General features: G+C 35.7%; 1 protein-coding gene across 3 annotated transcripts in view; it reads left to right on the top strand.

The window, feature by feature from the left end:
- Nucleotides 1–24,861, top strand: part of MANEA (mannosidase endo-alpha) — a 75,727-nt gene extending 50,866 nt beyond the window's left edge. For all 3 annotated transcript variants that reach the window (XM_054505471.2, XM_045867240.3, XM_045867241.3), the window contains 2 exons: nucleotides 18,569–18,645; nucleotides 19,271–24,861. In XM_054505471.2, coding sequence (XP_054361446.2) covers nucleotides 18,569–18,645; nucleotides 19,271–19,928 — 735 coding nt within the window. In that variant the 3' untranslated portion in view covers nucleotides 19,929–24,861. The remainder of the gene's footprint in view (nucleotides 1–18,568; nucleotides 18,646–19,270) is intronic.
- Nucleotides 24,862–25,122: the final 261 nt, after the last annotated feature.

Genomic DNA, 25,122 nt, shown 5'->3' on the forward strand with positions numbered 1-25,122 from the left:
TGCTCGGGGAGGAGTCTGTCTGCCCTTACCTCCCACTTGTGCTCTCTCTCTCTCTCAAATAAATAAATAAAAAATCTTTAAGAGAAAAGATTTATAGACTGATCTTACTAATGAAAATATGTGCAAAATTTCTGAAGAAAACTTAGATAAGAAGTGTTTATTAGCAAGAATCTAAGAATGGTTTCGAGTATGAAATCTGAATCCAAATCTCTGCATTCACTTCTGACTCAGCCACTTATAAGAACTATGTAACTCGTATGCCTCGGTTTCCTCATTTCTCAAATGGAAGAAGTAAGAAAATGTACTTTACAGAGTGATTATAAAGGTTCCATGAGGTAATATATGAAAAGTACTCAGTGTCTGGCACACAGTAAGCACTATATTAAGTAAATAAAACTGAATTGAATTTGTTTTAAGATTTTATTTATGAGCGAGAGAGAGTATGAGTAGGGGGAGGGGCAGAGGGAGAAGCAGACTCCAGACTGAGCAGGGAGCCAGATGGCTAGATCCCAGGACCCTGAGATCATGACCTGAGCTGAAGGCAGATGCTTAACCCACTGAGTCACCCAGGCGCTCCTCAAACACCATCCTTAATGGAAAAACAGTGGTATGCTCATTAAACCAAGATCAATCAAGAATGCCCTCTGTCATCAGTATTATTTAATACTGTTATAGAGAATCTTTTTTTTTTTTTTTAAAGATTTTATATATTTATTTGACAGAGTGAGCACAAGCAGGGAGAGAGGCTGAGGGAGAAACAGACTCCCCACTGAGCAAAGAACCCAATGCAGGGCTCAATCCCAGGACTCTGGATCATGCCCTGAGCCGAAGGCAGCAGTTTAACCGACTGAACCACCCAGATGTTCCTGTTATAGTGTTTCTGAACAAATCATTTTAACTAAAAAATACAAAAAGAGAAAATGTTTTAAGTAAAATTACCATTCTTTGCAAATAGAAAATATCTATAAAACTCATGAAAAGTATCTAAAAACTTGTATGTAATGAGTCCAGTAAGGTGGATGAAACCAAAGCATATTTGAGTCAATAGGATTCCTATAGTAACAGGGGAAAAATGGAAAACATGTACACTGAAAATAGCATAGCAGTAGACTTACGAAAAATCTTTGGCATTTTATGAAAGGATATAAAAGACTTGCATAAATGGAGAAACATGAATTTAATGTGAAGAGTCAGAATTGCCAAGTGGCCATTCTTTTGATCATTTGCATTTTATATATACATTTTAAAGATTTTATCCACTCATTTGAGAGAGAGAGCGCACGTGAGCATGAGTGGTGGGGAGGGATAAAGGGAGAGGGAGAAGCAGGCTCCCCGCTGAGCAGGAAGCCCAATGTGGGGCTCCATTCGAGTTCCCCAAGATCATGACCTGAGCCAAAGACAGATGTTTAACCAACTGAGCCACCCAGGTGTCCCCTGTATTTTATATTTTAATATAATATATAAATTTAATCCCAATGAAAAATTATAATGAGATTTTAAATGCAGAATTTAACCACCTAATCCTAAAGTTTATAAATGTTAGAAAAAAGTAAGACTTTTAGGGGTGCCTGGGTGGCTTAGTCAATTAAGTGTCTGACTTCAGCTCAGGTCATGATCTCAGGGTCATGCTGAGATTGAGCCCCCTGTTGGACTCTGGGCTTAGCGGGAGTCTGCTTTTCCCTCTCCCTGTGCCCCTCCCCCGCTCATACTCGCCCACATGTGTGCTTTCTCTCTCTAAAAAATAAAATCTTTTTCTTCTTTTTAAGATTTTATTTATTTGACAGATAGCAGCAGAGGGGAAGGGAGAAGCAGGGGCCCTGCTGAGCAGGGGCCCAATGTGGGACCTGATCCCAAGACCCTGGGATCATAACCTGAGCAGAAGGCAGAAGCTTAACTAACTGAGCCACCCAGGCACCCTTTTTAAATTTTTTTTTAAAGATTTTATTTATTTAAAATATAATTTTTTTAAATTTTTATTTTCTTTTATTTGAGAGAGAGAAAGAGCACAAGCAAGGAGAGCTGCAGGCAGAGGGAGAGGGAGAAGCAGGGTCCCTGCTGACCAAGGAGCCCAGGGCAGGGCTGGATCCCAGGACCCTGGGATCATAACCTGAGCCAAAGGCAGACGCTTAACCAACTGAGCCACCCAGGCGCCCCTAATATAGAAAATCTTAAAAAAAAAAGTAGACTTTAAAAAATGTTAATTAATGAAAGGAAAACTTGTTTTTCCAAATAATGAAATGTACTATAAAATGACAGATATTAGGAGTATGGCATTAGCATTAGGATACAGAAAGAGATCAATGAAACATAATAGTCCAAAAACAAAGCACTTCATATGAGATTCTAGTTTATAATTCAAGAATAATTTAGAATGAAGTGTAAAAGGAATGTTTATTAATAACCTTGTCTTCCTGATACTGATGTAGTTTTTTTTCATTATCCGTTCTACTGTTCTTGTCCTTAAGCAATAATTTTCATGTCTAATAATTCTTAGATTGCTCATTTTTCTTCATGTTTGTGCCTGTTTTTTAAGGTAGTGTGTTAGCAAATCTTAAAATGTAAATCAGAGTATCTTTTCACTAGAGACTACTTAGTCTGAATTCTCAGGTTGTTACCACTCTTAAAAATCACTGAGGGTTTTTATTTGCTCTGAAATGTCTTGAAGTTTATGTATCCTAATGGAAGACAGGCTGGTTTGTCCAGTACAGGTAAGTTAAGTGAGGTCTTTAAGAGATGATGTGGACCACTGTTGAAATATTTATTTCCAAATAAAAATCTGAAAAATGAGTTTTAAGACTTCTTTTGCAGCTTAAGGTATCAGTAATTTATCAGGGAGTGGAACTAGAACTCTAGGGAAACAGGATCAGCTAAATAGGCAAGTTCTTTTTTTTTTTTTTTTTAATCCCCAATTCCTGTCCATAAAGCCTTCTTTTTCTACTTTATAATCCTAAAGCTCCTAAGGCAGCAGCATCACCTAAATTAGCTGACTGGAAAGAGCTGTCATATGCCATGTCCCCCAGTACCATTCAGTAAGCTCTCATTGGCACTTGAAATCTGCAAATACACAGACCTTGCAAATTCTGGCACCAGGTCTGAAACTGGATAAGTAATATGATTATTCTCCCACAAAACAGGTCCAAAGGCCCCTCTTCTGTCCATGTAATTCTAAGTTCTGTAATCCTGGGAGATGAGAGGGAAGAGGCCTTCACAACTCAAGAAAGCTGGCCTTTAAGTATATACTTTCAGGAGTTTAAAGGTAAAGGGAGGATGTTCTGATGCATGAGGATAGGTTTGGTTTTCTCCTCTTTAAAGCTTCCTGTTTAGGAGAATGTGGCAAAGATATCTAATTGCCAACATACTTGGTCTCTCTGTGCTTCAGCTTTTATATCTAATGATCAGAATCATTTGGAACCAGACAGGCTAATATTTTACAAAATGTTTAGGATGATTTCTTGGCCTTGTGTCTGGGGAGCAACTATGCAGTGCTTACAAAAATAGACCAGGAACCATGAGACTGGAGTTAATCTCAGCTCTGGAATTTTATATTAATTACTTCATCTTCTTGGCTTATCTACCTCATTTGTAAAATGACAGGATGAAACCATAAGATGGTTTTAGTTATTGAGTTTTTGTGTGATTTCTGTAGTGATGAGCAGGTACTTCTTATAATTAAAGTGTAATATGTCCTGTTTTTATAAAGAATGGAAACTTTGCTAATACAAAGAAAAGTTAATGCTTAAATAATGACAGTAACTTACTAAAATTAAAGTTCTAAGGCACTGATAGAAGAAATGAATAATATTGTGAGTTCTGTGCTAATAAACTGGGGCCTACAATCTGCATAATTTACCACACCTGAAACTTTAAGAGTAAAATAAGTAGGTTTATTAGTAACAACTCTTTTTGCCCTTGCTAAGTTTCAGCACAAGGAAATAATCTCCCTTTTCTACAATTTGATTAGTATAGAATTGCTTAGCCCCTTCCTGCCAAAAAAGCAGCCCTTCAATTTATCAGTTTTATTTTTAAAATATTCTAATAGGTTTTTAAAATATTCTAATAGTTTTAGTGTATTAATTCTATTCAATCTTGATTGATAGAATTAATCATTCTTTCCTCAGGTTTGTTTTACTCTTCCCTTTCTACTTTTTGAGCTAAAAATGTTTTTCCTTTATTCTCTTTTTTTGGTTTAGGAATAGAGAGTTTGTTAAGAAATGAGATTGTCTCACAGTTAAACTTTTGTCATAGCTTATTAGTTGTGATTACATAAGGGTTTAACTAGTATTAGTCACTTTGTAATTGCAGTTTTTATTTATTAACTTCAACCAAGAGTCATTTTAGGTGAGTGCTTTTAAGTCAAATGAGCAGGAATAACAAAAATGTTTGACACTTTAGTTACTTGTTTTGCTTTATCTCTAGCAAACGTGGACTAAATTTCTTGGGGGGAGCAGAGTAAATGAGTAAAGCAAAATATAAATTATGAGTTTCAAGTTATCTGCTCTTTGATATATTTGTTAGCATATTCATTGGAACAAGGACTGTTGTAGCACTTTTTAACTATATAATAAAAATCAGAGCTGGGTCTTATCCACTATATCTTTGCCATCCTCCTGTATCTTTAAGAACATAGCAGTGAGGGGCTCTCCTGGGTGGCTCAGTAGGTTGAGCATCAGACTCTTGATTTTGGCTCAAGCCATGATTTCAGGGTCTTGAGATGGAGCCCTCTGTGGGGCTCCCCACTCAGTGGGGAGTCTAATGTTCTCCTTCCTCTCTCTCTGCCCTTTCCCCCTGTTCACACGCTCTCTCTAAAAGAAATAAATTTAAAAAAAAAAGACCACAGTGGTGAAAAGTGTTTGAGTGAAACACATTTTGGTAGATTGTGTCACTGTTTAGTCAACAGTCCCTTTTCCCTTCCCCTCCATGGAAAAGAGTGAGTGTACCTCCTGACCCATTGATGTTGGCCTTGGCCTCATGGCTTGCTTTGGCTAATAAGATGTGAAAAAACATAATATATACCATACCTGAGCATAAACACCATATGTGCTTCCATGGTTGTATTCCTTTTCTATAAGAACAGCATGCCTCAGGTGCTCTTTCTTCCTAGGCCCCAGAATGATAGGCACAGGGAGCAGATCTGAACCTGATCCACAGTCTGGAACACAGCCATCATAGCCAGTCCATATAACTATGTGCAACAAACAAATGTTTGTCTTTGAAAGCCACGGTGATTGTGGGTTGTTATTTATATAACATCATCACATCACAATCTGACTGAATTAAACCACCCATCTAGGTAAAAGAAAATCAGGAGTATCCAGTGAAAGAACCAACTTAGCCACTGATGGTCTTGCATTTTAATAATTTTGTATTTTAAAATAGCAAGTGTTTTTCTATGTTATATATGAATCACATTTCTCATACTGTTAGTTTACCAGCATCCATTATTTATTTGGCCTATGGCTCTAGAGTCATAGGCCAAATAAATAAGAAAATTCTGTTTCTCAGGCTCATGCAGATTTTTGGCTATGTTAAAAGTTGCATGTAGTATGTTTGTGGTTTTTTTTTTTTTTAAGATTATTTTTCAGCTCCATTTGAAAGATGTTATACTATCAATGATCTCCTCCCCCTGCCCCTTTTTTTTTCCTTCCTTGTTCTTAAGTTACAGGGTGAATTTGTGGTGAAAACTTGGTAAATCTCACCTAAATGGGGTATATAAATGGCAGACCTAGAGTTTAATTTGACTGTTAACCAGTTTTGCATGAAAATCTTCCACTCACGTATGCATTCATTCAGGTGCTATTCCAGATGCTGGTAATATTAAGAATAATATCTCTCTGTATCTTAAGGGGCTTTGCAGTTTGGTGGAGGTCAGAGACAAACAAGTAATTGCAGGAAGAGAAAAGTACTAAGTATTATAGCACCATATAGGTGTAGGAAGACCTCATTTGTATTCTAGGGGAAGATGAAAGGTATAGAGGAATGAAGGTGGGGTGTGGAGGAGCTGGAGGAGGAAAGCTTGATCTGATTTTTACCTCCTTTTTTGGGATATTACCAGCATATAGCATGTAAATTAAGGTTTACAACGCAATGATAAATTTATACTGTAGTATGATTGCCATTGTAGCACTAGCTAATACCTCTATCATGTCACATAATTATAATCTCCTCTAGTGATGGGAACAATTAAGATCTAGTCTTTATAATACGGTTTTGTTGTGTAGAACCACTGTCCTGTGTGTTAGATCTCCATGGTTTTTATCTACTAGTTCCAAGTATATACCCTTAAACAAAATCACTCCCATTCCTCCAGCCCCCAGGCCCTAGCAACACCATTCTACTGGTTTTTTGTGTTGTTGTTGTTGTTTTGCATTCGTTTTCTTTTAGATTCCACATATAAGAGATATCCTAAATTGTCTGTCTTTGTCTGACCTATCTCACTTATCTTAATGACCTCATGGTCCACCCATGTTGTCACACATAGCAGGATTTCTTTTTTTCTCATGGCTGAATAGCATTCCATTGTGTGTATATATACCACATTTTCCTTATCCATTCATCCAATGGACACTTACATCGTTTCCATATATTGTCTATTGTAAATAATGCTGGCAGGAACATGACGGTGAAGATATCCTTTGGGGATAGTGATTTCATTTCCTTTGAATAAATACTCTGAAGTGAAATTTCTATATTATGATAGTGCTGTCTTTAATTTTTTAAGGAGCCTCCATACTGCTTTCTATAGTAGCTGCACCAATTTACATTCCCACTACCGGTGCACAAGGGTTCCCTTTTCTCCACATCTTAATCAACAATTCTTTTTGATGATAGCACCTCACATCTGTTATTATGGCCATCTTATTTTGGTTTTTATTTGCATTTCCCTGATGATTAGTGATACTGAGCACCTTTTCATGTACCTGTTGGCCATTTGGATATCTTCTTTGGAAAAAATGTCTCTACTCTTCCTCTGCCCATTTTTTAATCAGATTTTTTAATTGTATGAGTTCTTTATAAATTTTGGATATTAGCTCCTTATCCAATACATGGTTTGCAGATACTTCCTACCATTCCATAGCTGTCTTTTCATTTTATTGTTTCTCTTCTACAGTGTAGATTTCAAGTTTGATATAGTCCCACTTACTGATTATTTTTTCTTTTGTCGTTTGTACTCTTGTTGTCATATACAAAATACCATGTCAAGACCAATGTCAAGAAGGTTCTTACCCATGTTTTTTTCCTAAGAGTTTTACAGTTTCAGGTCTTATGTTTAAGTCTTCAAGTCCCTCTCAAGGCAATTTTTGTGAGTTGTATAAATTAGGGGTCCAGTTTTCTTTTTCTACATGTGGTTATGCAGTTTTCCCATGTTATGTTCCTGATCCCCTAATTGACCTTATATGCAGGGACTTAATTCTGGGCTCTTTATTTTGTTCCATGGGTCCATGCATCTATCTTACACCAGTACCAAATTTTAATTACCATAGCTTCGTAGTATAGTTTGAAACTAGGAAGTGTGATACCTCTAGTTTTATTGTTCTTTCCCATGATGATTATATCTATTAGGGATCTTCTGCAGTTCTAAACAAATTTGAGCATTATTTTTTCTATTTCTGTGAAAAATTACATTGGATTTGGATAGGAATTGCACTGAATCTGTAGACTGCTTTGGGTAGTGTGAACATCTTAACAATATTATCTCTTGAAACTGTGAACACGAGATGTCTTTCCATTTGTTTATGTTGTCTTCAATTTCTTTTAGCAAAGTTATGTAGTTTTCATTATACAGATCTTTTACTTCCTTGGTTAAATTTATTCCTCTGTATTTATTATTGTTTTTGATGTGTTTGTGAATGAGATTTTTTTTTCCTTTTCAGATGTATGTTAGTGTATAGAGTGCAACTGATTTCTGTATATTGGGTTTAATTTGTGCAGCTTTACTGAAGTCACTGATTAGATCCATTAATTTAAATTAAGAGTCTTCGGGATTTTTGATATATAAGGTCCTATCATCTGCAAATAATGACTGTTTTACTTATTCCTTTCCTATTTGGATACTTTGTATATCTTTGTTTTGCCTGGTTGCTCTAGCTAGGACTTGCATGGGCTATTTTGAATAAGAGTGGTAAGGTGAGCATACTTGTCTTGTTCCTGATCTTAGAGGAAAAATTTTCAATTTTTCCCTGACTATAGTGTTAGCTGTGGTTCTGTTGTATTTTGCCTTTAATATCATTAGATATGTTCTTTTTCCTCTCTTTTCATAGGATCTATAGTTTTCCATCCATCCCTGTAGCATCATTATCTAGCTTTGGCATCAGGATAATGCTGGGCTCATAAAATGAGTTTAGAAGTGTTCCCTCCTCTTCTAGTTCTTAGAAAAAAATTGAAAAGTAATGGCATTAATTCGTTTTTAAATATTTGACAGAATTGCCCAATTAAGTAAGACATCTATCTGGTCATGGGGTTTCAGTTGTCAGGAAGTTTTTGATAATGATTCAATCTCCTCACATGTTACTGTTCAGACATTCCTATTTCTGTGTCTCTAGGAAATTATCCATTTCTTTGAGGTCATATAATTATTCATAGTAGTCTCTTATGATCCTATTTATTTTGGTAGTGTCTGTTGTAATTTCTTTTGAGTCTTCTGTCTCATATTCTCAGTCTTGCTTAAGAGTTGTAAATTTTGTTATCGTTCAAAAAAACCAGGATCTTAGTTTCATTGATCTTTTCTATTGCTTTTCTGGTTTCCATTTACTTTTGCTCTGATCTTTATTATTTCCTTCCTTAAGCTGACTCTTGGCTTAGTTTGTTCTCTTTCTAGTTCCTTGAGGTGTAAAGTTAAGCTGTTTATTTACGATCTTTCTCATTTCTTAATATGTGCATTCATCACTATAAACTTCTGTCTCAACTAGTTTTGCAGCATTCCATTGGTTTTGGTATGTTGTGCTTCCATTTTCATTTGAGATATTCTTTGATTTTTTTTTTTAATTGAGTATAATTGACATGTAGCATTATATTAGTTTCCAGTGTACAATGTAAAGATTTTATATTTATATATATTGTGGAATGATCACCACAATTAGTTAACATCCGCCACCATACATAACTATAAAGTTTTCTTGTGATAAAATCTTTTAAGATCTACTCTCTTAGCAAGTTTCAGATGTGCAGTGAAGTATTAGGAACTGTAGTCACCATGCTATACATTACATCCCCATGACTGACATTTTTTATAACTGGAAATCAGTACATTTTAAACACCTTTGCCCACATCCCTCAACCTCCCGCCCTTTGCTTTGTGAGCTTGGTTTGTTCCACATTTAAGTGAGATCAAACAGCATTTCTTTCTCTGACTTATTTTACTTAGCATAATTACCTCAAGGTTTACCCATGTTGTCACAAATGGCAAAATTTTATTATTCATTCTTTATTATGACTGAATAAAATTCCATTGTGTGTGTGTGTGTGTGTGTGTATACACATACATACTGCTACTTCTTTACCCATTCATCCTTCACTAGACATATAGGTTGTTCTGTTGTCTTGGCTATTGGCAATAATGCAGACTAGTAATATTTTGTTGATGATTTTTGCATCTGTGTTCATCATGGATGTTGGCCTGTAATTTTCTTTTCTTGTGGCATCCTTGTCTGGTTTGGGTATCAGGGTAATGCTAACCTTGTAAAATTAGTTTGCTAATTTTTACAAGAGAGTTTGCTTCTCTTCTGTATTTTGGAAGAGTAGAGATTGCTATAAATTCTTTGAATATTTGGTAGAATTTGCCAACAAAGCATTCTGTCCCTGAAGTTTTATTTATTGGAAGTTTTTGATTACTGACTCAATCTCCTTACCAAGAATTGGTTTGTTCAGATTTTCCTTCTTCATGATGAAGTCTCAGAAGGTTGTATGTTTCTAGAAACTTATCCGTTTTTCTAGGTTGTTCAATTTGTCGGCATATAATTGTTCATTGTAGTTTTTATGATCCTTTGTATTTCTGTGGTTTATTTGTAACATCTCTTTCATTTCTGTTTTTTTTTTGTTTTCTTTGTGAGTCTAGTTAAAGGTTTGTCAATTTTGTTTAAATTTTCAAAGAAACAGCTCTTGTTTTCTTCTTTTCTATTGTCATTTCAGTCTCTATTCCCTATATAAAACTCCAAACTTTGTTATATATATTTTCACATACAGCTCCAAACTCTTTGGGTTTTTGTTTTGTTTTGCTTCGTTTTCTAGTTCCTTAACGTGTAAAGTTAGGTTGTTCGTTTGAGATTTTTTTCTTATTTCTGAAGGTAGGCATGTATTGCTATGAACTCCCCTCTTAAGTTTTTGTATTTTTTATTACTATTTTCTTTGTCTCTTTTTTTTTATGTTCAGTTAGCCACTGTATAGTATACATTATTAGTTTTTGATGTAGTAGTGTTCAATGATTCATTAGTTGTGTATAAAACACCCAGTGCTCACCACAACACGTGCGCTCTTTAATACCCACCACCCTGTTATCCCATCCCCCTACCCCCGTCCCCTCTGAAACCCTCAGTTTGTTTCCTGGGGTCCATAGTCTCTCATGGTTCATCTCCCTCTCTGATTTCTCCCCCTTCAGATTTCCCTCCCTTCCCCTATGGTCCTCCATACTATTGCTTATGTTCCACATATGAGTGAAACCATATGATAATTGTCTTTCTCCACTTGACTTACTTCACTTAGCATAATCCCCTCCACTTGCATCCATGTTGATGCAAATGGTGGGTATTCATCCTTTCTGATGGCTGAGTAATATTCCATTGTATATACATACCACATCTTCTTTATCCATTCATCTGTTGAAGGGCCTCTCAGTTCTTTCCACAGTTTGGCTGTTGTGGACATTGCTGCTATGAACATTGGGGTGCATGTGCCCCTTCTTTTCACTACATCTATGTCTTTGGGGTAATTACCTAGTAGTGCAATTGCTGGGTCATAGGGTAGCTCTATTTTTAACATCTTGAGGAACCTCCATACTGTTTTCCAGAGTGGCTGTACCAGCTTGCATTCCCACCAACAGTGTAAGAGGGTTCCCCTTTCTCCACATCCTCGCCAACATTTGTTGTTTCCTGTTTTGTTAATTTTTACCATTCTAACTGTTGTAAGGTGGTATCTCAGTGTGGTTTTGATTTGTATTTCCCTGATGGCTAGTGATGTTGAGCATTTTTTCATGTGTCTGTTAGCCATTTGTATGTGTTCTTTGGAGGAGTGTCCATGTCTTATGCCCATTTTTTGACTGGGTTATTTGAGTTTGAGAAGTTCTTTATAGATCTTGGATATCAGCCCTTTCTCTGTAATGCCATTTGCAAATATCTTCTCCCATTCCGTGGGTTGCCTCTTAGTTTTGTTGACTGTTTCCTTTGCTGTGCAGAAGCTTTTTATCTTGATGAAGTCCCAAAAGTTCATTTTTGCTTTGTTTCCCTTGCCTTTGGAGACGTGTCTTGAAAGAAGTTGCTGTGACCAAGGAATTTTTAAATTTCTCTTTTAATTTCTTCTTTGATATATTAGTTGTTCAGTACCATGTTGTTTAATCTCCACATGTCTGTGAATTTCCCAGTTTTCTTATAATTGTTTTCTGGTTTCATCAAGCATCTTTTCTGACCACATGGTGTATGATTTCAATCTTAATATATTTGTTAAGACTCGTTTTGTGGCCTAACATATGACCTATCCTGGAGGATGGGTGAATGACGATGCACTTTAAGAAGTGCAGTCTGTTGCTTTGATTGAAATTTTCTGTAAATATCTGTTAAGTTCATCTGTTCTGACATGTTAAGGCCTATAATTTCTTTTACTCTCTGAATAATTTATCCATTGACTTAAGTGGGTATTTAAGTCCTCTACAATTATCATATTGCTTTTTCTCCCTTCGGGTGTTTTAACATTTGCTTTATATATTTAGGTGCTCCTATGCTGAGTGCATAAATATTTATAAATGCTACATCTTCTTATTGGATTGACCCCTTTATCAGTATATAATCCCCTTTTTTATCTCTTATGATAGTCTTTGTTTTGAAAGCCTATTTTGTGGGATATACATATAGCTACTCCTGCTTTCTTTTGGTTTCTTTTTGAATGAAATACCTTTTTCCATCCCTTCACTTTCTGACTACATGTTCTTATATCTGATACTCTTGTAGGTACCATATAGATGGGTCTTGTTTTTATTTATTTTTAATCCATTGTTTATTGATTGTTGATTAGAGAATTTAGTCCATTTACATTTAAAGTAATTTGATAGTTTGTACATCTTGCTGTTTTGTTGTTTTCTGGCTGTTTTGGGGTTCCTCTGTTCTTTTGTCTTCTTTTGCTCTCTTCCTTTGTGGTTTGATGGCTTTCTAGTGGTGTGCCTAGATTCCTTTCTCATTATTTTGTGTGTGCACGTATCTGCTGTAGGTTTTTGCTTTGTGATTACCATGAGGTTTACATATAACAAGTTATATTTGTAACAGTTTTAAATTGATAAGTTTGAGTGCATTCCAAACTCTACAGTTTTACTCCCCTCACACCTCTTTTATGTTTGTGATGTCACATTTTACATCATTTTATTGTGTGTATACTTTATTTGTAGTTTCTGCTGTTTTTATTTTTTAAGCTTCATGCTAGCTTTGTGATTAATTCACTACCCTCACTATATATTTACCTTTACCAGTGAAACTTGTACTTTCACAAGTTGTGAAATATTTAGTGCCCTTTCTTTTCTACTTAAAACAGTCCCTTTAACGTTTCTTGTAAGGCGGGTTTGTGGTGGTGATCTCCTTTGGCTTTTGCTTGTGTGGAAAACTCTTTTATCTCTTCTGAATTCTGAATGATAACTTTGCCAGGTGCAGTGTTCTTGGTTGTGACACTTTCTTCTGGTCTGCTTAGTTTTTGCTGAAAAATTTGCTATTAGTCTTATGGAGGTTCCCTTATATGGTAACAAGTGTTTTTCTTACTGTTTTTAAGAATCTTTCCTTGTCCTTAACTTTTGACATTTTAATTACATTTTAAGACATTTAATAATCTCTAACTGCGAGTCTTTCTGGGTTCATCTTTTTAGGAATTCTCTGAGCTTCTTGGATCTGGAGGTGTTTTCCTTCCTCAGGTTAGGGAAATTTTCAGTTATTATTTCTTCAGATAAGTTTTCTGCCCCCTTCTCTCTCTCTCCTCCTCCTGGGACCTCTATCATGCAATTGTTAGTTTGCTTGATGTTATCGTATAAATCCCTTAATCTAGCTTCACTGTTTTTCCACTTTTTTTTTTTTCTTTTTTTGCTGCTCTGATTGGTGAGTTCCTATGACTTGTGTTTGAGCCTCTCTTCTGCTTCATGCTATCAAACCCATCTGGTGTATTTTCCAGTTCAGCTATTTTATTCTCTAGCACTGACTTCCGTTTGGTACTTTGTTATATTTCCTATTCCTTTGTTGAAGTTCTCACTTTTTAAATCCATTCTTCAGAGTTTTGTGGGCATAATTGTGATCATTAATTTCAACTCTTTATCAGGTAAGTTACTATCTCTATCACTTGATTCTGTGTTGGCTTCTACACATTAGATGAAACAACTACCTCTCCCAGTCTTGAATGGCTAGCCTTGTGCAGGAGATGAACCTTAACATTCAACCCTGCCCTAGCTTTTGGTTGTCTCTCAATCCTTTGTGTTTGTCCAAGCATCCTATATTATTTCTAACAGATCCCTGTAGTTGGGGTGTTCCAATAACTAGTTACCCAAAGCAGGGGAGGGCCTCATTCAGCATGTAGACTCAGGCTGACTAGAAGCCAGACCCTTAAGGCAGTAGCTTTTAAAGAATGCAGATATGTTTGTGGTCCCACTGAACTATATATAAGATGCACTGGCCATCAGAGCCAGGTGATCGGGAGGTGTTGTCTGAGTGGCAGTTGTGAAAACTGGGGCTTCAGGCAAGTTTATAAGCTCCTTTCTGGGAGATTCCACAAGCTGTAGTGAGGCAGACAGAAGGCACAAAGATAGCATCCCCTGGCCTATGTTCCCTGAGAGCACTTCGGTAGGCTCTAGCTGGGTGCCAAACCTGAAGCCTGCCCCTAAGGCTGAAGCTCCAGGACAAGCAACTCAGCCTTTTTGACAGAATGGGGCTGTGTTTCAATCTGCTGTCTGGGTGGTGCCCCACCAAGGACTATCTGATTATTATAGTTATGGGGGACTCAGGAACTCAGACTCTGATGCTACAAGAGCCAGGCAATCAGGGGTTATCCTTTGGGTTGCAGCCACAAAAATCAGGGCACCAAACACATGTAAGACCTCCCCTCTAAGAGATGCTGACCTTCTGGAGTGCAGCAGAGGGAGCACGAGAGATAGTACCTGCCCTCTGAGGACTCAGGAAAGGTTTACAGCAGCCCTTAAATGTGGGTGGTTGGTGGTGGTTTTTCGTTTTGTTTTGTTTTTAGATTTTGTCAGAGCACAAGCAGGTGGAGTGGCAGGCAGAGGAAGAAGCAGTTTGGTAGTGTTAGATTGTTACAGCCCTGTGGGACCCAGGAACCCCTCATTCTCTAGAGCCAGGTGATCAAGGGGTGTTTTCTGAGTTGCAGCCACAAAAACTGGATTACCAGGCATGGATAAAAGCTCTCCTCCAGGAGATCCTGGTGCTCTATAGCATAACTGAGATTAATAAGATGGCACTCACCAGCCTTCTCCCCAGAGTCCTCCTTAGGCCTCTGCCCCTCAGACCAATGTTTTCACATTAGCAAATGAGTCTGTTTCACATAAAGTCTGGTCACCTGCAAAGGACTGCTTCCGTGCTGGGCCTTGGGGCAGGTAAATCTGCACATGAGCCTTTTAAGAGCCATTTTTCAGTTTACCATAGCCCCATCAATCTGGTAGGTGTAAACCCTGGAGGTCTTCAAAGCCAGATGTTTTGGAGTCTCATCTCTCAGATGCCAGTCTTAAACGTTAGGATGCCCAATGTGGGATCAAGCACTTTGCTTCTCAGGGAGAGGCTCCCAACTTTTGAATCCCCATCCAATTATGGGTCCGTGGTGGGGGTTTAGGGTGAGATTGTGTCTCGGCCTTTCCTACCCACTTTGATGTGGTTTTCCCCTTGTTTACCAGATGTGAAGAGCTCACTCTGCCAAGTTTTAGGGTTTTTTTCAGAGGAAATTGTTCCATAGATAGCTATAGATTCAGTGTGTCCGTGTAAGGTGAGTTGTAGGTTCCTACGTCACTATCTTGAATTGGAGCTTTTTTTTTTTTCTTTTCCTAGTAGAGTTATATTTATTTCAACAAAATTATAAAGTAAAACTACAAAGAAAAATATTTGACACATTTTGTAAAGAGGAAAGTTAGCAGTAATTGGTATAAGTATAATAAATTATATCTGTTGATATTTTGGGGGAAAGTATTACCAGAAGAAACACTAAAATACGCATTGTTGCCATAGCATGTGAAAACATTCCCAGAGAAAATTAGTGATTTTCACTTGAACACTTAATTTCTCAGCCCTCTTTGAATTTATATTCTGAAATTTGATGTTCTATTGCAGTTTCCACTTGCATGGATTATCTTTCCCATCCCCTTCTCCCTCTCTTCTGAAATCCTGATTATTCTGATATTTGTCTTTTTTATAATCACCACTCATTTAGGCTTTCTATACTTTAAGTTCCCTCTTCCGTGTTATTTCAAAATTCTTATCCTCCATGCAATTATTCTTTCTTTCATGTGCTCTGTATATGCTCTCTGTTACATTCTGGATCTAATTTACTGAATTTTTCCTCCAGAATTTGGAAAGAACTCATTTTGTATTTTTAATTCCTGATTTGATTGAATTCTTTCTGAATTTCCTTGTAACTTGTTGAGTTTCCTCATTATAGCTATTTGAAATTCTTATCTGCTTTCCCAATTTCCTCCCAATCCCCAGTTATAGATCTCCCACCTTAGTACTCCAGGTGCTGAGGGAGAGAATGGCTTTCTCTGGTTGCCATAATTAGGCACTCACTGCTTTCCTTTTCCCCTGCAGGAGAGGTCACTGCCACCAGATAAATTAGCACCCTTCAGTGTTTCATTGGGCAGAGGGGTGGTGCCAGGAAAGTTTCTCTTACAATCTCTCAGGTGGCCCTTTACAATGGTGTGCTAGAGTCTGCCTTAGGGAAGACTCTCTGACGCTATTCCAGTCTGTACTCACCCAGTTTTTGTCCCGTAGGGGCAAGAATGGTCTAGGCAGTTTGGCTCACTCCTCTGGTGGGTGACACTCCTCCCAGGTTCCTTGGAGTAAGGTGATGGGTCTAAAAACACCCATGAGGGTGCTTTTGTTCATGTATGCATAATCCTTTGATTTTTGGGGTGGATAAATAGGAACATTTTATGGCAGTGTGTTGCTGACCTCTCTCTCCAGGATCATCAGATGTACAGTTTAGAAAGTTTACTTTGGCTGCAGGGTGGAGAAGAGCTGGAAAGGTCAAAAGTGTAGCAGTATGAAATGAGGGGACATTTATGACTCTAATCTGAAGCTAACGTTTGATTTTATATATAGTATTCTGTCATTTATCAGGTTACTTTAATATTGGTCTAATAGGTTTTTCCCAATGAAAGAGAAATATTAACTAGATAAAATCACTTTGTAGGTTTGATTAATGATGTAATTATAATTAAGAAGTTTGAAATATAGGAGGGGAAAATGAAATATTGTATATTTATCAATGGCTTTTTTTGATCTGTACTTTACAAAAGAAGGAAAGGATGACATTTATATTTTGACATAGGCTATTTGCTTAAACAAGGTACCCTTTATATATAAAATGGAAGCTTAGAAAATACAACATTCCATCTAAAGGGAGAATTAGCCAAGGTAACATTATATAGGAACATGAAAATACCTATACCCTTGCCATTCTGCTTTCACTTGAAGTTAAAAAGTAAATACTAGTGGTGCCTGGGTGGCTCAGTCGTTAAGCGTCTGCCTTCGGCTCGGGTCATGATCCCAGGGTCCTGGGATCGAGCCCCACATCGGGCTCCCCACTCTGCGAGAGGCCTGCTTCTCCCTCTGTTTCCTCGCTCACTGTGTCTCTCTGTCAAATAAATAAAGTCTTTAAAAAAAAAAAAAAGTAAATACTAGAGCTACTGAAAACTATGACTGTCCTAGCAGTACTTAAATATACAGAATTGATTGTTACTGATAAAACTTCCTTTTAATAAAATGAGATTTCAATAATATTATACAAAGTAGGGAATATTTTCACTAAATGCTGTCTGACTTTAAAATTCTGTGACTAGTAAAATCCATTTTATTATTTTTCATAGTACTCATATTTGTTATTTATTCATTTTACTTTAATTGGGTAATTGAAAACAAAAGCATTTTAAAGATGGATTTATTTTAGAGAGGGAGGGGCACAGGGGGAGTGAGAGAGAATCCCAAGCAGACTGTGCGCTGAGCAGCAGCCCAGGCAGGCTAATGCCACCACCCTGAGATCATGACCTGAGCCGAAACCAGGAGTGGGCTGCTCAGTCACCTGTCCCACCCAGGTGGCCCCAAAACAAAGGCATTTTATATTGCAGTAGCATAGAAGTTTCTAATTCCATACCTGCTTCATAGAGACTAAACCCTAAGATTAGAATAACATCAAGATGTTTATTAGATGGTCATCAAGATGTTTAATGGCTACTGGTAAGTCAGTTAAAGTTAGTAATAAAAGTGCAAAATCTCCTATTTGATTTACAGATCTAAGTGACAATCTACACTACTAGTTTGAAGTATCACACAAAATGGTTTTACTAGCCATAATCAGTTTTTGATTTATATATAAGCTGAAAATGAATCTTCTGTGCACAGTATTTAAAAAAAAATACTTTTGGTTACTGCTTTCTACAGTTATGGTAGAGATCTATAAACCATATCAATAAGAAGACTTCATGGTACTAGTGGGTATTATTTTTCCAGTAATTTTGTGATAAATTCTTTGAGTACTCTTACACATTAAATGTAGATTATTTTGTGAAATGGTATTTTAATGATAGAGGACTTTGCTATTGGGGAGCCTGGGTAGCTCAGTTAAGCTTTTCTGCTCAGGTCATGATCTCAGGGTGGTGGGATCCAGCCCCTAGGCAGTCTCCTCGCTAGGTGAGGAGTCTGTTCCCCACACTGGTATGTGCCCGCTCTCTCTCAAATAAATAAATCTTAAAAAAAAAAAAAATTTTGCTGTTGGTCACACTTGGGAAAAGAATCCAGATTTTTCTGGACCATGTTCTTTTTAAAGAAACATGTCTGGATGTAGAATATATCCCTATTTTTTCTTTATAAGAAATAAACATATAGGAAGAAGTACTGCATAGTGGTTGAACATTTGAGTTCTGAATTCTGATCGCTTATTTTGCCTCCAACAGTCTGCCTCACTTAGTAACTACCTTAAGGGAGTTGTGAGAACGGAGGTAAAAAGTATAAACAGATGAGCATATTATTTCACAGTAACATTAACTAGGAGCTTTCTCTGCTAGAACTCGCTGTTAATTTAGGATGAATACTTCTTGAACATAAATAAGATTAAATTATTAAAAATATGAAATACACTTTCATTTTTACATAATTTTTTCTCTAATCTTTTTTTGTTTTAGGTCACTTTTCACATCGAACCATATAGCAATCGAGATGATCAAAACATGTACAAAAATGTCAAATATATTATAGACAAGTGAGTTTCTTGTGTTTATAATTACTGTTTTACGACCCAATTGTTTTGAGATTTGAATGACTTATGGTCTGAGATAAAATTTTGTAATGAATAATCATTTTGAGGAACATTTCTGAAATTCCTTATGATTTGCTTTCTGTATAGATTGTTTAATAAGCTATTTATGATTTGTTGGCTGACATTTTAAATTGATATTCTATAAATCACGAATACAGTTTTGTCTTTTTAAATTATGAAATGTGAAATGCTTTTATATCTGTGGACCCACATCTAATATTTTCATTTATATATAAATTTTGTTCAAGGATTTTACTGATAAGAACCCGTGACAGATACTGTACTCTTAAAAAGAAACTTGTCAGCAACAGTGAGACATTATTCATATAGAAAACGGGCTTTTTATACTGAGGTTTACAAATGATGACCAACACCATGTCTTGATGTATCCAGTATCTCAATTTTCCTATCTGCAAAATTGAAAATGCATTTTTAATGATTACCCTTAATATGAAAGTGAACAATGTGCTTAAACTGCACTGATTACTTTCATTTTCAGTATAGAAACGGTTATTGTCTGTGGAAAATGAGTTACAGATATTCACTTCTATGTATTTTTGTATTCTAGATATGGAAATCATCCGGCCTTTTATAGGTACAAGACTAAGACCGGCACTACTCTTCCTATGTTTTATATCTATGATTCCTATATCACAAAGCCTGAAAAATGGGCCAATTTGTTAACCACCACAGGGTCTCAGAGCATCCGCAATTCTCCTTATGATGCACTGTTTATTGCACTTCTAGTAGAAAGCAAACATAGATATGATATTCTACAAGCTGGTTTTGATGGAATTTACACATATTTTGCCACAAATGGCTTTACTTATGGCTCATCATATGAGAATTGGGCAAGGATAAAATTGTTTTGTGACCAGTTCAACCTATTGTTTATCCCAAGTGTGGGCCCGGGATATATAGATACCAGCATCCGCCCATGGAATGCTCAAAACACTCGAAACCGAATCAGCGGGAAGTACTATGAAACTGCTCTGGGTGCTGCACTCCATGCCCACCCCAGTGTGATTTCTATCACCTCTTTCAATGAGTGGCATGAAGGAACTCAGATTGAAAAAGCTATTCCCAAAAGAACCGGTAGTACATTGTACCTGGATTACCGGCCTCATAAACCAAGTCTTTATCTAGAACTAACTCGCAGGTGGTCTGAAAAATACAGTAAGGAAAGAGCAACTTACGCATTAGATCAGAAGCTGCCTGTTTCTTAATGCATTAATGATTATAGAAATCACCTAATTTTAGTAAGTACCTTTTAAGTATATACCAGTTGGTAGTTATCCCCATAATAAAAAGAATTTGTATTTTTTAAAAAAAGGGTAATATCATCATTGCCACCCTTCACAATGCTGCACTGAAAAAATATCAGAAAGATTATGCAAATTACATTCCCTGTGGCATAATATGCTGAATTTCTGACTGAAATTCTACTTTGCTACTAATTTTTATTTCACCCAAAAATGTTTGTGTTACTTAAATCCTTCTTGTATTCTGGGCTCAAAGAAATAGATTGTGTATATTTAATATGTCTAATGAAGAAAATAAGACCTAGAAGATAGTGTACATGTTTCATTTAGATTTTTTTCCAATAATTCAGTCATCCAGAGTCATAAAGTCTCCAATAAAAATTCTTAAGGAAAATGAAATCATAACTTAAGCCTTACTGTGAATCACATTGTGTTAGGAAGGCCTGCTTTCTACAGCACAATATGCATCATCCTTTGAGGATTTTTTTGATTACATATAGCATGCTAGGTGTTTTGCATGTCTAATGTATCTGCTTTACAGTGCTGAATTCCAGATACTAGAAGCTGTGGAAAGTTCTTTCATGCTTCTCTATTAAGAAAACATAGTTGGTTCATAATTATGAAGACAGAATGCCCAAAATATCAGTTTTTGGATAACCTGTCAATTTTTAACTTGTTAATCAGAGACCAACTGTTAGTATCAACCTTTTTCTTCCGTACCTATCATTGGATTTCCTTAATATTTTAAGCTACTTTTACCAAAATAAATAGAGAAAATTTACTTAGCATCTTAGGAACATGGAAATGAAAATTCTTTTATATCTTAAACTTAAAAGTCAAACTTCAGGAATGAATTTAACACAATGATGGCAATAATCTCGTTTAAAAGGCAATATATCCCCATGTAAAAACATTATACTTTCATGGTATCTATCAGATTCAATACTTGTGATCAGTTGTCATATTGTGACAAATTAATCCACCTCTATGCTAAAAATAAATCTCTTTAATAGAGTATATGTTATCCTTCAGTTCTTATAGTTAACTAGAACTATAAAATATATATATGCTATTACAAGAGTATTATTTCTTAAATTATTTACTAAAGAGAAGCAATATTAAACAATAATACATATAAATCGTCAGGTCTTAGTCATTTTTCCAAAGAAGACATCCAAATGGCCAACAGACACATGAAAAAGTGCTCAATATCGCTCAGCATCATCAAAACCTCAATGAGATACCACCTCACACCAGTCAGAATGGCTAAAATTAACAAGTCAGGAAACGACAGATGTTGGCGGGGATGCGGAGAAAGGGGAACCCTCCTACACTGTTGGTGGGAATGCAAGCTGGTGCAGCCACTCTGGAAAACTGTATGGAGGTTCCTCAAAAAGTTGAAAATAGAGCTACCATATGATCCAGCAATTGCACTACTGGGTATTTACCCCAAAGATACAAAAGTAGGGATCTGAAGGGCTACGTGCACCCCAATGTTTATAGCAGCAATGCCCACAATAGCCAAACTGTGGAAAGAGCCAAGATGTCCATCGACAGATGAATGAATAAAGAAGATGTGGTATATATATACAATGGAATATTATGCAGCCATCAAAAGGAATGAGATCTTGCCATTTGCAACCACGTGGATGGAACTGGAGGGTATTATGCTGAGTGAAATAAGTCAAACAGAGAAAGACATGTATCATATGACCTCACTGATATGAGGAATTCTTAATTGCAGGAAACTGAGTGTTGTTGGAGTGGGGAGTGGGGTGGGAGGGATGGGGTGGCTGGGTGATAGACACTGGGGAGGGTATGTGCTCTGGTAAGCGCTGTGAATTGTGCAAGACTGTTGAATCTCAGATCTGTACCTCTGAAACAAATAATGCAAAATATGTTAAGAAAAAAGAAGAACGTAGCGGGAGGGGAAGAATGAAGCGGGGGAAATCGGAGGGGTAGACGAACCACGAGAGACGATAGACTCTGAAAAACAAACTGAGGGTTCTAGAGGGGAGGGGGGTGGGAGGATGGGTTAGCCTGGTGGTGGGTATTGAGGAGGGCACATTCTGCATGAAGCACTGGGTGTTATGCACAAACAATGAATCATGGAACACTACATCTGAAACTAATGATGTAATGTATGGGGATTAACATAAGAATAAAATAAAAACAAACAAAAAAAAACAAGTAATTTCCCACTGATAAAAAAAAAAAAAACTTCAGGTCTTAGAGATATTCATTCAGAAATAAAGCAACCGTAGAATTTATCATAACATAGCCCATCAGGTGATGAAATTTATTTTAGCCAGTGATTTTGAAGTAAAAATCTTTTCTTTGAAAAGAGGCATGATTAATGTTAAACTTATTTATAACTTAAGAATTTGCCATTTCTCAGAGAATGATCAGGCCTTGAGAAATTAGAACAATAGTAGTAAACTACTTTCTAGAGGAAGTTATGAGACTAAATCACTATAATGATATAACCAAGACTCTTCATAGGAACATTCATACAATATAACCTGTGGATTTTTTTTTTTCTTATATCCATTTGGCCACTCTATGTTATCATAGGCATGACACATTTAGAGTTTATTCCTAATAATCACTTTTACCGTATTTTATTAAATTTAGAGAAATTACTACTACAGAGGAGTTCTTATAATTGCTTATACTGTATATTTGAACCTACCGTGACAGAAAATTTTATGAAATAGTTCTGAGATTAAGAGAATAAAAACAAGGTCAACAAATACTCAATGCGAATACTACCACTTTCTATCTTGCTCCCACTGCAGACATAGATAATCTACTACAGCACTCTTTACCTCTGAATTTTGTTGTGGTTCCTAACACATTACTCCAACCAGCCAGTAATGATCAGATTTCAAAGTAAGATAAAACAAATTTGTTCTCAAGGGAAGAATGTTTGTTTGGAATCTGAACTCATAATGGTTTAAGAATTTATAATTATATGAAAATCTGTGTCTTTTTGCCTGTTTTAAAAACTAGGAGGAATTATCTCATTTCATAAATCTTCCTCAGGTATTCATTACAGTTGCCTTTATCATTTGACTTTTTAGATCATTATCACAAGTAAAAGCAAAGAACTGATTGCCTAATTTAAACTGTTAGTGTAGTATATGCAATGCATGAATCACAATTCTTTTATGGTTTAATCAGTCTGTTTTGACTGTATAGAAAACAACCTGTTTTACTGTTCCTAATATTAAGTTGTACGTTAACTATTTTCTGTTTTAAAAGTAAAAGACTATTTTGTTATATGGAGTAATTAACTTTCATTTAATAAAAGCATACATGAAATAGTGTATCTTAGGTATAAAAATGTGTCCCTTTCTATTTATGAAATATTTGAGATATGTAGCACTTACAAAGTCTGTATCTTTAACTGTATATACATTTTTAAATCTGTAAATTTGTTAAACACACACAAAAAACAAAGGTTTTTGGGGGTGTGGGGGCAGAGATGTTTTATTTTTTTATTCTTTGGGCATAATCATACGTTAGCTCTAACTCCTTTGGGAGATCTTACCCTAACAAGCCACCAGAGAATCTACCAAATTTATAACCATCACTTTTTCAAACTGATTAGTTAAACATGATGACTGTTCCTGAACTCTGTAGTGCCTACAGAAATAGCTCTTGAAAGTCTGTATCTAAATTTTGAATTAAGGTCGAACACCCTTATGTCCCATAGTATAGAAGCAATACTATTTATGACTAGAAAAATTCCAGTTATTTTTATAAATATCTGTAATTTCAAAATGGAAAATAGACCTAGCCACAAGCAAAAAAGTTTTTTAGCTCAGATAAAATTTTATGCTGACTTTGTTATATATCCACATAAAGTCTAATTGTTATTGTATGCTTCCTATTAGATTATTATTCTTGAGAATTCAAGTGCTACATTGGCTTAATTACTTTACAGAGACTCACTGTAGTCCAATCAAAGAACTTAGCAGTAGTGCTATTATATTTCATCAATGAAGAGAGGAACATTTTTAAATGTGGTTAGTTTCTGTTGTTACATAAGTTATGATATCAAAAGAAAAAATAAAGAACTAGTAAGTAAATGGTCACAGATCTAAAATTTAGTGAAGTTAAAACATAGTAGCACTATTTTGGATGTTCTAGACTTCATTTAAAAGTGTCTTAAAGTTTCTCAATTTATATTAAAAATTAGCCATAAATTTAATCATAAAGTTAAAGAGCCTTTCAGAAACTACCCCATGAAATAAGTACTTCATGACAGAAGGCAATGCTGTACTATGGTTAGATAATTCTATATATAATTTAACCTATGGTATATGATTGTATCTTCATGCTTTGTTTTTGACTTTTTGAAAGAATTGGTTAATCTGAGCAAAGATTATAAATAACATGAAATAAAGTGACTCTTTAGCTATTCAATTACATTTAAAATATATTAATTATAATTATGTTCATGCATAAAAGTGTGAGTCAGTTTTTAAAAAGCCATTATGAAAACACAATTTGATAATAATGTCTAATGTAATGTGATCTTTACCCTGATTTTGAAACTATCAGATACAAAAGAGAAAAATACCTAGAAGAAATTCAATTGCAATAAATGCAGTAAGGTTTAGAAATTTATATATTTAAACACAGTCACCCAAGGGTAGGGTGTCAGAATGTTTTTTGGATGTAGTAAGTTTGTTTTTATTGAATGCTGCCATTCTATGTATTGTTTTTTAATTACTTAGATTCCTTAGCCATGTGGCAGTCTATTAAGCCATTAATATTAAAATAGAGCAGTCTAATCTCGGGCTTCTTGTAAAAAGTTAACTGCAAGGCTGCTAAATTCTTACTTGAAAATTTGGTGTTATATTTAATTAAAGTACATTCTTGAAAATTATGCGCTTGACTTTTTAGCTGTCTTATAAAAAAAATGTTGACAATCATTTTATGGATAGTAGCTGAGCTCAAATTCTATTTTATCTTTCCTTATGAGTATTATGTCTTCTTAGCTAAAGAATTAATATAACCCCCAAATAAAATATCCTTTTAATGTATAATATTTCATTGTTTTCTTTGTACTTGAGTCATTCTTATATAGAGTGTAGGTAATGTTTCCTCTTTTTAAAATGTGTACTCATTTTGAAAACAGGATTTAAAG

This window comes from Mirounga angustirostris, unplaced genomic scaffold (assembly GCF_029215605.1).
Source record: "Mirounga angustirostris isolate CCGP_5_RB_7025 unplaced genomic scaffold, mMirAng1.0.hap1 SCAF_8, whole genome shotgun sequence".
NCBI classification, from domain to species: domain Eukaryota; kingdom Metazoa; phylum Chordata; class Mammalia; order Carnivora; family Phocidae; genus Mirounga; species Mirounga angustirostris.